General features: G+C 38.0%; 1 protein-coding gene across 1 annotated transcript in view; it reads left to right on the top strand.

The window, feature by feature from the left end:
* Positions 1-12,298, top strand: part of LOC147817142 (coiled-coil domain-containing protein 183-like) — a 12,974-nt gene extending 676 nt beyond the window's left edge. Inside the window, exons 2-13 of the mRNA XM_087171659.1 lie at positions 439-545; positions 734-901; positions 2,345-2,449; positions 4,014-4,136; positions 4,700-4,855; positions 4,975-5,014; positions 5,162-5,262; positions 6,863-7,020; positions 8,883-9,030; positions 10,275-10,400; positions 11,319-11,388; positions 12,108-12,298. Coding sequence (XP_087027785.1) covers positions 439-545; positions 734-901; positions 2,345-2,449; positions 4,014-4,136; positions 4,700-4,855; positions 4,975-5,014; positions 5,162-5,262; positions 6,863-7,020; positions 8,883-9,030; positions 10,275-10,400; positions 11,319-11,388; positions 12,108-12,235 — 1,430 coding nt within the window. The 3' untranslated portion in view covers positions 12,236-12,298. The remainder of the gene's footprint in view (positions 1-438; positions 546-733; positions 902-2,344; positions 2,450-4,013; positions 4,137-4,699; positions 4,856-4,974; positions 5,015-5,161; positions 5,263-6,862; positions 7,021-8,882; positions 9,031-10,274; positions 10,401-11,318; positions 11,389-12,107) is intronic.
* The last annotated feature ends 4,368 nt before the right edge of the window (positions 12,299-16,666 follow it).

Below are 16,666 nucleotides of genomic sequence, written 5' to 3'. Positions count from 1 at the left end.
CAATGTGATTTATTCTTGACAGATAAAGTGTATATCTTCTCAAAACTTTAGTAGTCAATCTCTTCCAAACATACCACAATGAAAATTAAACCACAATTAAACTGAAAACAAAATTATTCCAACTTTATGGGCAACAGTGTATATATATGTAAGTTAACTAAGTTTATAATGTCATCAAAATAAGATAGTAATGTGCTTTAGGAATTCATAAGCTGCTTATATGACCAGTGACACGTTAATGTTAGCTAATTTTCCTTAAGGTCAAGTAGTCTTAAGTGAAGAAAATATATTGCACTATATTGTTAAAGTATGAAATTACACTCTGGCGTACCCTCATAAAACTGCCATCAAGTAAAATGTCCTCCATAAAATCACCCTCAAGGAGACACAGAGTGTAGCTCCCTGAAAGGCTTAATGAAGGTCCATTTTCATTTCCAGACAAACGGGTTGAAGCGCAGAACAGTCCATCAAAACAGGTCTGGGATGACAATGACAAATATACTACAAGACAAAAGCCATTGTCCAGGCTTGGACATCCTCTGGAGGTAAGCTCCTAGTTGTTGTTTTGTATGTTTGGTGGTTTATTTGTCTTTTGTTAGTTTAAGTGCCCATATGACCACACACCAACTTCACTCTGACTTTTATTAGAAAAGAAGTGTTTTAAATGTTCTAAATGTGGAAGTTTATTAAAATTTAATCTATGTTGTTTTTTTTTTATTTTCCTATCTTTCAGAAAAAACTTGAACAAGAGAAGGTGGGGAGGTTTGTACTGATCAATGAACACAACAGACTCGCACAGGCTGTGAAGGAAAAAAAAGCTAAGTTAAAGAGGCTGCAGGAGTCACTGAAAGCAATGAAACTTCAGCCCGCAACTTACAACAATGAAGACACATTGAAGCAGGTAAGTATGCCCTCCAGAGACATTTTGGAGCCTTACAAACTCACTCACAGTCCCCACCTCCCAAAAACATTGTACATACTGCTGTCAAGAGCCTGTTCTAGAGGCTCGAAAATGTATCTAATGTCATCTGTCAGCGTCTAACTGCACTGGACATACTTATTAGCACCTCCCCGGTCCTACACACTCTCCCCATGAGGCTACAGTTGCCATCGCTCTAAGCACAAGCGTCATAGGTTGGCTATCCACTTTGGCTCTGGCAAATCTCAGCTAAATGTGCGTGAGATGTTCACACACACTTTACTGTCCCACAAGAGGAAATTATTTTTATAGCAATGCAGCATAAAGTACGGTGGCTCAACACACTGCAACTTAAGAGAAATAGACAAAACACAAACTAATTCAGAAAACATATTCATCAATATGACAACACGTGCTGCAAATACTCACAACACAATGGAAGTGTTTCCAGGGGACACAATAAAGTGATGCGGGGGACACCCAGGTGGCTCACTTGGCAGAGCGTGTACCATGAAGGTGTAGGTGCATATCATCCTCTATCTCTCACTGTTGCTATAGGAATTAAGGCAAAAAGTAATATTAAAAAAAAAAGAAAAAAGATGAACCCAGCTGGGACGCACTTGCATGGATGTATTATAATGCATCCATGTGTTACAAGTCACAAGTCATTGAACAACAAGTGCATTGCAGCAGGTTCATCACTTTTTAGTGTCCCCCTAGAAACACTTAAATTGTGTTGTGAGTATTTGCAACATGTGTTGTCAAACCGGCCACCGTAATAAAGACATAAAAACATAAAACATAAACATTAAGATCCGACAACAGGCTCATGTGATGAATCTTTTTATGTTCAGTGTATACAGTGGCTTGTGTTGAATGATAGACATTTAAAAGTAGATGGGGCTTAATTATGCAATTATGCAAAACAACTGAGCACCTGTGACAGTAGGATTTGTAGTTGTATAAAATAGTAAATTTGAGGTCACAGAGAAAAGATGCTCTAGGAGTTGCACACTTGTAGATTTTTTTCTCTCCACAAACACACAGTTACACCTTCTCAAATTCTTCATTGCAGGTGCACAAATCCTGTTTTACAAGAAACTCATACACTCATATTTTTGCTACAGTTGCTGCAGTGAATGTGGTGCAAAAAGGTAAAACCTAAAAAGGCAAACTTAGTTTCTCCGCTCGTTGGCGCCCATCAAACTGTTGACTCTATGTCTAAAGTTGGGCTGGCATCTACTAAACCTGCTCAGCACAACTCTCATGTCTTTGTGAACAAGTGCACCAGTGTCACCACAGAGGGACAGCTAATGCTGGATGTGTTCATTTACATTTCAAGTTGTAGCCAACACTATATTCTGATATCCTACTATCACATACTGATTACAGACTATAACTTCTTGCTTTATTTTCTGCTGTCAGCATATACGACAGCTGGAGAACAACACAGAGAAAATGAAGAAGAAGACCACAGAGGCAAAGAAGATCCAGGTGACCTATCACCACATTTGTGAGAACCTGCAGCAGGTGAGTTATGCTATTTCATACACTGTCAACCTCTATATGAAAGGAGGTTTTAGAAGTTTATTAGGAGGGATTGGTGTCCCTAGGACTTTAATCTGTGATACAGTACATACTGATAAGATTAAGAATAAAAGTCTGGTAGCTCTATTTCTGCTTCTTTCTAAGTGCACTAAAGTGAAATAAGATTGCATTAGAGCTAACAGGAATAAATGATTAAAAACTATCATTCAAAAAGAGCAAAAACATGTAAACAAAGGAGTGTAAAACAAAAAGGATGGAAGAATATTGTATATCACTCCTCCTTTAGTCATTAAAAATGCATCTGCAACTTGTCTTGAATAAACAAGCCTTAATTTGCTGCAGCTGTTGTTTTGCTGAGGAAGTACAAAACAACTACAATAATGGCATGTTGTCTTTTTAGGTTTCCAGTGTTTGTACACATGACTTTTGTACACATGCATGCTAGTTGTATTTTATCTGTTTTCATTAATTTTTTTCAAAATTAACCCACAATTCCAAGTGTTTAAACATATCAATAGAAAGTAAACAGAAATGGTACGTAATTGCATGTTTATGGCCTAAGTATGCTTCAAATGTAGAACTTGTTGGATCATCTTACGGTGTCTGAAACTCCTCCTCCTGTTTATTTTCTGATATAATAACTGTCAGCTATGATAGAATGAATTCAAGTATGTGTATGAATGATGTTTAATGTGAGAGGAAAACACATTTTCAAACACAGCTGTGTACAGCTGTGGTGTCTGTGTAAATGATTATATGTTAGTGAGCAATCGAACGAAATCATTGATATTAGGTCTCAGTTTAGAACTCAGTTAAGAACTCAGCATGCACTCAGTGTGGCCTGTGAATGTCGGATTAAGGAATAAGTAATTATAAAGTAGATATTCATATAAATGAGTTGTGTGGAATACTGTACATGAGTGAAATATTTATTTTTTATATATTGTGAAATAATTGAAGAAATGATTAAAACTCAACTAATTATCATAAAAGAGGGTAAATAAACATAACACTTACACACAGGAATGAACATTTCCTTTTATTTATTTAGCTTAACAAGGCTGCTCATGCTACCTCCCACCCCACCTAGCAGGCTCCCTAGGTGGGCTTGAGATGACTCTGCCTTGGCTCTATCCAGCAGGAGCTAGTAAGCATTGCTACAACTGGCTCCTCAGTATGAGATAACTGGACAGATTTAGTAGCAGAGTTTTTTAGCACCAGGTTTTGTACTTGCTAGCTGAGGAGAGACATGAGTACATGATTGGCTGAAAGGTGAGAGGGCTGTGACATCACCACTGTCATGCAAACAAAATGTGTTGTTATTAAATGTGACATTATGAAATTGATTATACAATCTAATATTAAATGGCACAGTCTCCTTTCATGAGCCAACTACAAAATGGATATGAATGAAATAAAACTCTTCAAATCTGTAAAGGTTACATTCCAGCCCTAAAGAGCAGGACACTGAGATGCAGGCCCTTGGATCCACAATACTGAACCGTTCTCTAATTCAGCTAATGTTTTGTTTTTGTAATGTGGTTAGGAGGTCCGTGATATTTACCAGGTCCTGGAGCAGAGAGAGTGTGCGGTTGCCGATAGACAGGCAAAGGTGGACAATGTTACCAAAATGCTTCAGTCGGCAGAAGCTGCTGCAGACGGCACACTGGTAAGACCTCACCAGCACAAACTTAGCTTAACCTGACTACGGCGAGGTCTGATGTGGATTTCAGACTGCTGTTTGGAGGCATTCGGGATGCTTTCAGAAGCTCCACTGGGTAAAATGAGCAGAACTCATGATCAGATAAAGACAGAAAGTTCAAATCACCTCTAGAACAACCCAAAGAAATGTATAAAACTTTTTATGCTGAAGTTTTCTTTTGTTATTATAGTTTGCAGCTTTTATCTATAAAATAAGGAAAATTTCAAGGTCCGTTTTTTGTTTTTTTCTTGTTTTATGGGCTACTTACCCATATTACACTGTACAGAAGTCTTTCTCGAGTGGCATATATTATTAGCTGATGTTGTGCTGATTCTGAATCTGTGCAGCACTTAGTGAAGCTTTGCTAAAAATGACAATTTTATAAGGCAAAACACAAAGGTATGAAAAAACGGAAAAGTCGTAATGTGGACCTCAGGGTTAAATAAAACCAATCATCAAACCTGCGTCAGGTCTTTCGAAGATTAAAAATGCGATGCTCTTTGTTCTTCTCTTTCTTTCCACCCCATCAGGGCAGGATGGTTCAGGTGGAACATGAGACAATGGAAACAAGAAGAGAAATGTCTGGTCATCTGTGTGAACTGAGTACAGAAGTAAAGGAGCTAAAAAAGGATATGGAAACATTTGGGCGTCTGAGCCCACGAGGACAGAGCAGGATGAAAGAGCGGGTAAGAGTGGAAAAGAACCTAATCGGAGATTTTGATGAAGACAAATAATGTTAATCAATTTTTAAGTAAAAGTGATTAAGGTTCATTTATTGTTCTTGCGTATCATTTTTCATATGCAGGAAACTGAAGAAGAGGAAGCACGTCCAGATTCTGTTGAAGGTGCAGCAACTTCCTTCAGTGTGCCAGAGCAGTGTGAGCTCTGTATTACCTGTCCCTTCTGCTTAACACGCCACAATGCTGTAAACCTAAATAAGTTATGTAATGAAATTGTTAGAGTGTTGACATGTGCTGTGTGTGCCTCCTCAGATCAGCAGTGTTATGACCTCAGTGGTGCTTCAGGGTATGACATGAAACCAGTCAAGGATATGGAGCCTGTGAGTGAAGCTCTGGGCTGTGCTGATGTCCAGGTTGTCAGTTCACTTCAAATCACATTTATATTCATTATCAATGAAGCAGTTGTAGCAGACAGGTTCCCTGCAAAATACACAATAAGAAATAGAAAAATAGAAAAGCAAGGGGCACATCAGCAGCTCATGTGTTTGAATCCTGGCACAGGAACTAACTACAGATTTATCTGGTTATTCCCTGCAGGCACGCAGCTGGCCATTATTCTTTGAATGTAGGTTGTGATGTTGGGCACCAAAATTCAGTGTTGGGACAATGTCTAATGCCAATTTGACGTAGAATACTGACGACAGCTGGTGATGATATTTTGTTGGTTTTAAGTTGTGTTGTTAAGTAACCAAATTCCAGTGTCCTCTAAACGTCTCATGCCAACGCCAAAATACCAACATTCTAGTTGTTAGCAAAACCCAACGTCTGCTAAATGTCACAATGTCAATTAGCAAACGTTGGGTTTTGACATCCAAACAACATTTAACATCTGTCCTACATTTCAGTCCAACATCTTTGTGACTTAACATTGATGTCCTGAGCCTGCTGGGTTGATACCATGTTTCATTGTGTTCACATCATTGTTGCTTTGATTAAGTTACACAAACAGTGATGAGCCTGGACAGCCAAGATTTCTAAAAACCTACTGTATTCTATATCTATATAATTATACTACATGATGCTGTGATCAAACAGTATTTCTTATGAAAATATTTCTCAGCTGAATTTATTTTTCATGAAGTTGTAGTTGGTATAAAATTTAGATTTATTTGTTAACTCTTCATAACAAATTATACAATCCTGTCCTTTTGTGAGATTAATTCAAGGGATAGTTTGACATTTTGGGAAATCACTAAATAATAAATATTTGCTCTCTTGCTAAGAGTGAAAGACTGATGCCACTTTTATGTTTGTTGGTAAATATGAAGCTAAAGCCAGCAACTGATTAGCTTAGCTTAGTATAAAAACAAAAAGGGGGAAAAGAGCTTGCCAGTCTCTGTCCAAAGGTAATGACCTATGGCTTCCAGCACCTCCACAGCTCCCTAAGTACAACATTATTTGTCCAATCTGTACAAAAACTGAACAAAAACAACAGGTTGTGGTTTTATTGGCAGTTAGGAAACAAAAACAGCAAATAACAAATTGCAGCGATTTCCTGGCATCTTGTCACTTGAGGTTGCCAGATATCAAGTTTCTGTGCCCAGTCAAGAAATATAGTAACTGAATGTTGTTACTTTTGGACAGAGCTAGGCTGCCTGTTTCCAGCCTTTATGCTAAGCTAAGATAACCAGCTGCTTTAGCTTTAGTTTAGCATGCAGACATGAAAGTGTAAAGTGATAAATCATATTATTTTGGGTGAGTTCATGGGTATCAAGGCAGTCCTTTGAAGCACTTTGTTGATTTACAAGATAAATGCTACACAATTATTGTTATAATTATTATTTCTATTGATACACACTGCAAATAAGCCAATGGCTGCATTGAGTGGTTAATGCAACATTTTTGATAGCAAGTCAAACTCATTATTTTTACAGTATATTATGTGACCAGAGAGCTTGTTTAAGCCACTGTTGTCTGGCTGAATCATGTGGTGTCTGCCTGTCTTAATAGAAGCTAGTTAACAAGATGGTGTCACAGCGAGCTACCGAGGAGCAGCTGGCCACTGAGAAAACCCAGTACGATGAACTGATTGAACAGGACGCCCAAATCCTGGCTGATCTGGACCTACAGTGTGCCGAACTCAAGTTCAGTGAGAAACCTGCAGCTATAAGGTATTGTCACTGAAACACTGCTACACAGTCTGAGTTATCCAGTGTTCAGGTGTTACTGCCTCATGTCATATTCAGGTGTTGTATTCAATCTTTACTTAATCAACCAATAATAAATAGCAAACCACGTGTTACTTGTAGAGCCAAAGTGCAGGTTAATTCAGATGGTCACAACACATTTTACACATTTATTTAAAAAACAATGTCATTTAATTAGGGCTGAAACACTGAAAACTGTTTAACCAATATTCTGGCTGGATCGTAACAGAGGGGCCACCCCTATAAAATCTGGAATGTCCCTGACTGACTGACTGACTGACTGTGTGACTGACACTGGTCAGCCGAGTGCCTCATGTGGCTCCAACTTAGCACATTGTATCTAGATTTAGAGAGTTTTTTTTGCAAATGGGTATAAACCTGGTAAATGACCGGACCGTGTATGGATACTGACCAGGGGCTTAGGGCTACACCTATTGTCTATTGAGCCACTCTGGTTTCCCAGCTGCTCGGGAACTACGGGAAGAGGATAAACGGTTCCAATACACTGAGCCTCGCCTCCATTACAGCGAATAAACTACTTTCATTACATGTATCATTATTACTTAAAGCAGGAAGAGTAATAACTAAACATAAGACACACCAAGCAAAGAGAGCAGGAGAAAGGGAGGGAGAGAGAGAAGTCATCAGTAACTAGCAGATCTGAATAGCAGGTCAACAACTGAAACACCAGCAGCCAGAAATGAGACACTACACTGTTAAGAAATGAAAGGTTTCTGAAATGCTAGAGGGTTGTTAATTTCAAACCATAACAGGAAGTGTTGATTTTGTATTAACATGTAATGCAGTAACTTTAACATTACAATCAGGAGCGACTGAAAACAAGGCTTTGTACTAAAATACCCCTTGGCCAATTGTACATGTCAAAGAGAGGGGGTTAGACATAAATACCTGCCTCAAAGGTCAAAGTTCGAGGTCACAGTGATCTCACAAAATGTGGTTTTGGCCTTGTGGATGCGATATCTCAGTAACGCCTTGTGAGAAGTCTAACATTTCTCTAAAGTTACCGCTGGGGAAATACTGCATGATGGATGTGCTATTGTGAAAATGTCATTGTTTTTGGAAAGGGTAGAAAAATCTAGTCTTCTATGTGTTTTCTGATGCAGTTTAATACTTACTTTAGTAGCAATGTATGACAATACTAGGATAAATTACTCCATAGACAATAAATATGGATAAGTAACCAATGTATCATGTCTGTTCATACTACCCAGTCTATTCTAGATGCTAGATTTGCCACATGCAATGAGCCATCAGTCTGGATTACTGCATCTGTCTTTGAGCTCACATGTAGTTTAATGCCCATGGCCATGTGGAGGATTTGATAATGGCGACTATGATTACTTGAAAGCTTCTCCTGATAGGTGCTTTCGGCTTGACTGATGATTCATCACTGGCATGGTGAGGTAATCTCTGTTAACAGCATTCTCTTGTAGTGTGATATGAGACCTGATTGATGTCTCTGCTAATTTCTCCTGAGATGTTTTCACAACCCTCCACCGCTCTCATCCCACCCCCCTTCACCTTGGCGATTCTCAAAGTGTGTTGTCACACAGTGACATATTCAATATCTGATCTGCACTTAATCTTGTTAAACAGCTGGGACAGGGAGAGTTTTGTACTGAAGAGAAATAACAGTAGTAACGACAGAATGACTGAGGAAGAACTGTGACACTGTCAAATGGGGCCATTAAAATTTTATCATATACTGCAGAGTGAAACATTTCACTGCCATGTTTAGAGGTTTCTTTTAAAATGTAGTGTGAGAGGTGGAGTGTCTTAAAACAAAACATCTGTTTTCTTTTAAGGTTTGAAAAGCTGAAGAAACAAATCCAGGCAAAGCCTGTAGGGAACCATGTTGAACGACTACATGCCAGTCTGAAGCATTCTCAGGATCTGTTGGACACTGTTGAGCAGGGGGTCAACACCCTGTACTTCCGGATGAGCTCCGTGCCCGTGGAGGTCTGGACCTGAACTTTCCCACTATTTGTTTTAGGATGTCTATTTGTTTACTACTTTCTTAAAAGGATTTATTCAGGTTTTTTCAAGAGAGTACACTGTAACAATACTAAACCTCTGTCCCAAATCCTTCCTACATTCTTAATTTATATACCAAATTATCATGGTATGCCGTTGTAACGTTATACAAAAAAATCAACATACTTTTAAAATTCACACCAAAAGCAAATGAAGTAAATGAATGACGTCAGATGTCAAACTGCAACATTGAAATGTCACTTACTATTAAACTTCATAAAAAGAAATCAATAGAACTCAAAAAAAAAAATTAATCGCCCATATTTAGTATGCATACTAGATATGCATGCTGTTTTGTCTGAAGATGCTTCATTTTGCTACTTGTCCAAGGTAAATACACAAGCTACATACTCAAAACTTGCTTAGAAGTAGCATGTAGTATGAAAATGGGACACTGTACCTCACTGCTTTGAACTAAAAGCTAATGTCAGCATGCTAGCACATTCACAGTGACAAAGCTAAATTCTGAAGTTCATGAGGTACAATGTTTACCATGTTTACCATCTTAGTTTAGTGCGTAAGCATGCTAACATTCGCTAGTTAGCCCTAAACACAAAGTGCAGTTGAGGTTTATAGGAATGTCATGTGTTTTGCATATTTGAAAGGTACTGGACAAATTCAAATGTTGAGCTGATGTTGTTCGATGAAAAGTCAGAGGATTATCAGAGTGTTTACAATTCATCCAAAGAGGAGCATTAATGTTTGCACCAAATTTTATGGCAGTCCATTCACCTACTACAGAGACCTTTCACTCGAAACCACAAATCTAACAGCCACACCACTGGCATGGCTAAATGGTGGAAGAAAAAATCTAATCTACATCTAAGCTATTGTAATTAATCACAGATAGCAACACTAGCAATTTGGTCCAATCCTGGAGTAGTTTACCTGATAAATATGATTGATCGCTGGCTAGCAGGGTTTGTACAGACATTCAAGGTCAAGAGGATTCATCCTACTGACTTTGATGATTCCCTTAATATCCATGTTCCCTTCAGGATAAAGGGTAATTGTAATCATCCCCTGATTTTTCCATCTTGCACCGCCATCATATTAGCATTTTCATTTGCCAGTATTATTCTTTTGTGACCAATGGGAAAGCACAGATGGACTCTTACCAAAATAAACTGATGTATTCAACAAATCTTTTGACTGTTTTTCAGGGGTTCCGCTGGCCAAAATGTACTGACTGCACAGACAAACTGAGAGACATCAGCACACCCTTATCGACATTACTGCAAAGCACATCGATGCAGACACCTGAGACCAGAGACATGGACCAAGAGACGGTGCTACAAATCTCTTACACTTTCTGTTTGCTCTCTGCCACTCTGTTCTGTTTGCATCTGACCAATCCAAAAAGGATAAGACAGGCCATTGCATAAGAAGGACAAACAATGACATAAGTATAAATAAATATATGCAGAAATAAATAATTTAATACATAGATAAATGCAAAATAAATACATTTTGGTAGTGAAAAATGCAATTTTTCTTTATTTCTGCATTTCTGCATTTACTTATTTTTTATTTCTATAGTTCTGCACTTATTTAATTATTTCTACATTTATTAATTTATGCATTTCTAGCTTCATTTATGTATTTACTTCTATATTTCTACATTTATTTCTGTATTTAATGATTTATTTCACGTTTATTTATTTATACTTTTCATTTAACATTTTCTGTTCTTCATAATTGTGATCTATCCAACATTTTGTGCTGCTATTATTATTATAATGTTATAATACAATCTTTAAACATCTATTGAACTACAAAAACCTCAATTCTGTGCAGATTGTCAGTATCTTTATACTGGACTATTTCCTTTCCTAAGTATTTCATTTTATGTAACTATTAAAGAAACACTTGACATTTTGGAAAACACATTTTCTGTTTGAGCAAAAGTTATATGAGAAGGTTGATGGACAGTATTCATCAAAATGGTGTTTTCCAAGTTCTCTAATGCATTTATGACTTAGTTACTAAGTATTTCTTACATCAGTTGTTTGTAAGTAAGGTTTTTAAGTGTCAGGAATCAAATTTGGTGTAAATTGTTCATTTAAAAATATATATTTTAGTTGCAATTCTAGTTTCAATTGATACCTCTCAGCTTCCAGTCTCTTTAGAAAAGACTCAAGTTGTCTTATAGGTGTAGTCTGTTTCATGTGTTAACCTCCACAACCTTTGCCTTTGCATCTTCCTAGTTTTACAGTTTGCTGGAAAGTTTCAATACGATGGAGCTGAGTAACAACAAGAGACCGACCACCCCTACAGGTGAGGACTGACTCAGGATTCCTCCAGCTGCCTATAACCGAGGAGCTTTTTCTAAGTTTTGCTATTGCTACATAGCTAATGTTCGCTTTAACAGCAGTGCATATATAAGTCTTTTCATGGTGGTACAATGCTATGCTGTGTTATGTATTAACATATGTGTTTATTTAGTTAAGTTTAGAAAACAGCATTAGGCTTTGGTGTATGTTCACAAAGCCTTCACACTGCTAAGGTCATACTTTAGAAGGCTGCTAGTCTGTTCCAGCATTAGAAAAATACAACCGAAGAGCTAATGTTCAACAATGGCCAAGTGTTAGGGAGAGGACAACACTGACCTGTTGAGGATACCAGGGGATACCTGGCAGTTGTATTGACTTTCATGGAGGCAATGAACAAAGTGATTGGGAAACAAACATAAAACAGGAAAGTCAGGAATCTCACTCTGGGCCAAATCAAAGCAACGTAATGAGAAGGATCATCAGTGCAGTGAATTGTTCGTCAGTACAAAGTAGTAGGAACGGGCCGGATGGTTTATCAGTGTACTCAGGTTAAAGCTTCCTACTGCAACAATGTTAATTTAAGTAAAATCACACTATTTTGCTTTCCAGTATTGACTCTTTAGGACGGGGTAGGTGTGACAGCTGTCTTTAAAAATCAAGGCTGTCGTTTTTGCAGCCATCTTGACTGAGCATCTACCTTTCTCTCTTTATCCCATCTCGCAGACGCTCCCCAGCTGAGTGATGAAGAAGAAGAAGAGAGCTGTCCATCCCGTGATGACATCAAACTCTGCAGTATTAGACTGATTGAAGCCCAGCAGAGCAAGAAGTCCTCGAGGAGAGTCAAGCTGTAGTAAAGATGCAGACCACACAGTGGGTTTAATAAGGCTAATGAAATAAACAGGAAAACAGCAGGATTTGTCTGCTTGTGTTGAGTGCTCTTTTGATTCACCAATCAGGTGGCTTTATGACATGAAGGACATTAGTCTGAGTAGTCTGAATACCAAATCCACAGTGTACCAGATCTTCAACCCACTTCAACTGATGACAGTGGAAGAGTGATTTCTATCAAAATTCAAAACACTGGAAGTCATTTTCTGCTCTAGACTAAAAACGGTGACAGTCTTTCCTTGGACTTTTATAGAGGCAAGAAATGTGTCTTCATTTATGGTCAGATCGTCATTTAAGTTACAATAATAAACGCAACACACAATCTTTTTTGAATAACACTACTTAAATCATTTTATTTTGAGTCCAGGACTGTGTTGTAGCAGAACAGTGGCATGTTTTCATGTTGTGCTACTTCATACTCCTCTCTACATTTAAAGGGCAGATATTTTAAATACATTTTTTTTCTGCAGAGTACAAGTTGCTCTACTTTGAAATTTGAAACGTTTAAAAAGTACCTCCAAACTTAACTGTTTCATGGCTTAAAGTTCACTGTGCCAGAATTCCAGCGTGGGACATTTTAGATTTGAAAATAGATAATTATATGTTTCTATTCTTGCATTTTTTTTTTTTTCAGTAGCAAGAAAATGGCTTTATATATATATATATATATATATACACACACACATATATAGTTGATTTGTACACTGCAAAAAAAGCATGAAACAGCTCTGTATGAACTGCAGAGCATGAACGCTACCATTAGGTGGGAGCATTGTGCAGCCTATTCTGAGAAAAAGCTGCATGTCAGGCTGGTGGTAAATTTATCTACCTGGAGGATGACACTGGACTGACTCCCAAAAGTGAAAATGAAAATTTGTCTGACATGGAGCAATTCTGTGCCACTGAAAATAGTATATTATATGTTACACAGGTATTGTCTGGGAATCAGAAACTGACAAGAAGGTTACACAAGGTTATATACATGCTTTATATATGCTTTATATACATGCATACATTCATATATACATACATGTCTGTCTTTCAATCTATCTATCTATCTATCTATCTATCTATCTATCTATCTATCTATCTATCTATCTATCTATCTATCTTTATATATACATACATACATATTTATATACACATATAGAATCTATATACAACACACACACACACACACACATATATATATATTTATATATATAGTATATATATACACATACACACATATGACTGATATGCCTCTGACAGCATGTTTGGTCTCATACTGAAGTGTTGTGTCAGTAAATCCTACATTTATACACACAAAGTTATAAAGATATTTACATCACTTGTATTTTTTTTAACAATTGGTGGCATGCATTTCTCAGTTCTGAGAAATAGAGAAATGTGCCACTGAAAAAAAATCACACTACTGGTTTTGTTTTCTTTAAGATGGAAAAATAGGGCATTTTACTGCACCCATCCCGATTTTATACAAGAGTTTGTTTTATGGACTCATGATGAAAAGTATTATTTAAAAGGACAAATATAATACCTGATGGAGATGGTTTTGAATAATAAGGATTTAAGGCTGGATAACAGATTGGGCGGCTTTTTGCAGTGTTGCTTTCGTCACCAAGGTAGATCTGGGGCATCATGTGACTCAGTTACATGACTGATATTCTGTAGAAAGAGCAAGGCACACATACCATCTCCACTGCAGCAGACAGGAGAAAGGCTGGAGTGGGCATGTACAGTAGATATTTAGCAGTTTAGTGTTAGCATGCTTACATTTGTTCATTAGTGATGAACACAAAGTTGAACAAACACTGTTGGTGGTTCAAGATGAAAAGTCAGAGTAACCGAGATTCATCCTCTGGGGACCATGAGTATTACAAACATTTTTATAAAATGTCGTGACAGTGAATCCAGAAGTGCAGAAACATTTCGCTCACAACCAAAAATGCCAACCTCATGGTGGCAATCAATTTGATTCATCCTCTTAGGACCATGTGTGTCTTTACAAAGCTTCATGGCAGTAGTGACACGTTTCAGTAAGGACCAAAGTGAATTGCCAGTTGATCAATGATCACCTTTAGTAAATTGTCCACACTCCATTATACAAAGTCCTCAAAACCTGCTTGTCTCTCTTGGTATGTGACTGTGTGAAATTTTCATGTCTAGGAACAACGCAAACAGTACACGTGCCATGTTTGGTTAGATAGTACAGGAAGTTACACGTCACAGTTACTGTGTGAGACCACTGTGTTCCTGTTAAGCCGCCTGTTTATCTCATCCTCGAAGTGAATTGAGAGCAACTCTGATCTGAGCGTCTGATTTTTGCCGTCAAACCTGCCGTTTCTGAATGACATCTGGGATTAGGTCACGGCTTGTTACCAAGCGACGACCTGCAGGGCTGAAAAATGAAGCCAACACTGAAGTGCCAAAAACTGCAATTATTCGACTAGAGTCTGGCTCCAACAGTGAGTCAATCCCCACAGACTGCCACGTTAAAATGTCCAGCTTTCCAGCAGAAATAAACATGTTTGCAGCCTGTTTTCGGTCTTTATAGCTAATTTCCGCCCCTCCCCTTTGCCAATTTTTGGATTAGACCGGGAGCTCGGCGGAGTCAGGCACTGCCAAGGTGTCGGGGTACTCAGATATGGAAATTTTCATAGATCCAAAATGGTAAAATTTGTGACTGGAGAGAGTATTGATATGGGAAAACAACACATTGACATCAGATTCAAGGGATCTATGAAAGTGGTATGTAATTGCTTTAACTACACCGAACAAAAATTGAGACTTCTGGTAGATATTTTAAGAAATCTTATCAAGTGTAAATTAGCGCTGGAAACCATATGGAAGTATAATATACTATAGCTCATGTTTTAAATGTTTTCACTTACCTTTGATAGGTCATCTTTGCATTGTGTGTAGAGACAGTTTTACACATTCACTGCAAGCAGCTGTCCAGTACAGCCACAGTGTTACATGTGAAGGGAGCCAGATGCATTGGAGCTATAACCCAACACATCCACACCCTCCACTTGGACACATCATTGATTTAATCTGTGTTAGTGACCTGCTTCTTCATGTTTGCAAATGATTTTCTATTTTTTTATCTTGTGTTTCTCATCTCCATTGTAGCGCTCCTCTGCTCCTCCAGGTGTCTCTGGGCTTCTCTATCATCCATTTTTAACGTAAAACAAAGCGGGTCACGCAGGTAAGTAGGTCACCGCACAGCTGGAGTTGTGAATCCCTCTGGCTTCAGCACATGATTATGTTCTGTACGTGTTGCGACTCTGCCAATTGCTCCGCTCGGGCATCAGACATGTGGAGACAAGGCACGTTTCCCTCCAGGAAACTCAATCAATGTGCCAAGTGACCTGTTTGTTCTCTGACACCATCATACTCTGCCTTAATTGAATTGTCACTATAAAAATGATTTATATTTTCCTTCTTGGCTTGTTTTCAGATTTGTTTAGTTATCTCCTTTAAACCCTTAGTTATTGGAAGACTGTTTCACTGTAATGTTTTTGTCAGTAGCCTCTGTTTTTTCTCTGGCTGCAAGGCTATAAGTCCAGTCTCAGGGTCTCAGGACCTTTTATTTTCTTTTATCATGGACTTGTCTTTGCCTCGGCCACCCGTCTTCCGCTGATGATGTTCTGCTGTCATTTAGATGTCAGTTCCCTATAAGTGTACAATAATTCTTCAACATCGAATGCGCTTTACAAGTCGAGGAAGAGCTTGTTTTTCATAGTGTGGAGCGGAAACCGCTCTCAGTGAACGCACCACATGATTTAAAGATGAAATAACATAAACTGCGCTGTGGCCCTCTCCTGCTCCAGGCCTAGTCTGAATGGTCAGGGTGAAAGCATTACATACCACTACTGTAACATACCTGCAAAATGACTTACTGAGGGATGGGGGCGAAGATACCACACGGCATGCAAGTGTGCACAGCAGGCCACACACACACACACACACACACACATACACACACACACACACACAAGTGAACAAAGGTCGTTCCCGGTCGTTACAGACTGTGGCTCCAAAAACCTCATTTATATTTTTCTATGGGGTAATTTTTCTTTTTTTGTATATGTATTTTTTGTATATACAGTGGATATAAGAAATCTACACACCCCTGTTAAAATTGAAGAATGTTAATTGAGTACATGTGAGAAAATATGTTAATTTTGTTTTTAATTCTTTTTTTTTTCTTATAAAATAACAAAAAGTACTGATAAGAGAAGCGTTAAAGTACCGGATCGATAAGCAGTATCGGTAAAAGTAGTAGCACCGTTAAAATCTTAATGATACCAATCACTAGATGCGACATTCACATTGTTTTTTATCACTTTTCAAATTTTTCTAAATGTGAGGGACCTGGAGGTTCAATCACA

This window comes from Seriola lalandi, unplaced genomic scaffold (assembly GCF_002814215.2).
Source record: "Seriola lalandi dorsalis isolate HSWRI2012SDOR001 ecotype SW California unplaced genomic scaffold, Sedor1 jcf7180002054883, whole genome shotgun sequence".
Taxonomy (NCBI): Eukaryota; Metazoa; Chordata; class Actinopteri; order Carangiformes; family Carangidae; genus Seriola; species Seriola lalandi.
The sequence above is the reverse complement of the archived record's forward strand: the minus strand, read 5'-3'. Positions and strand labels throughout refer to the sequence as shown.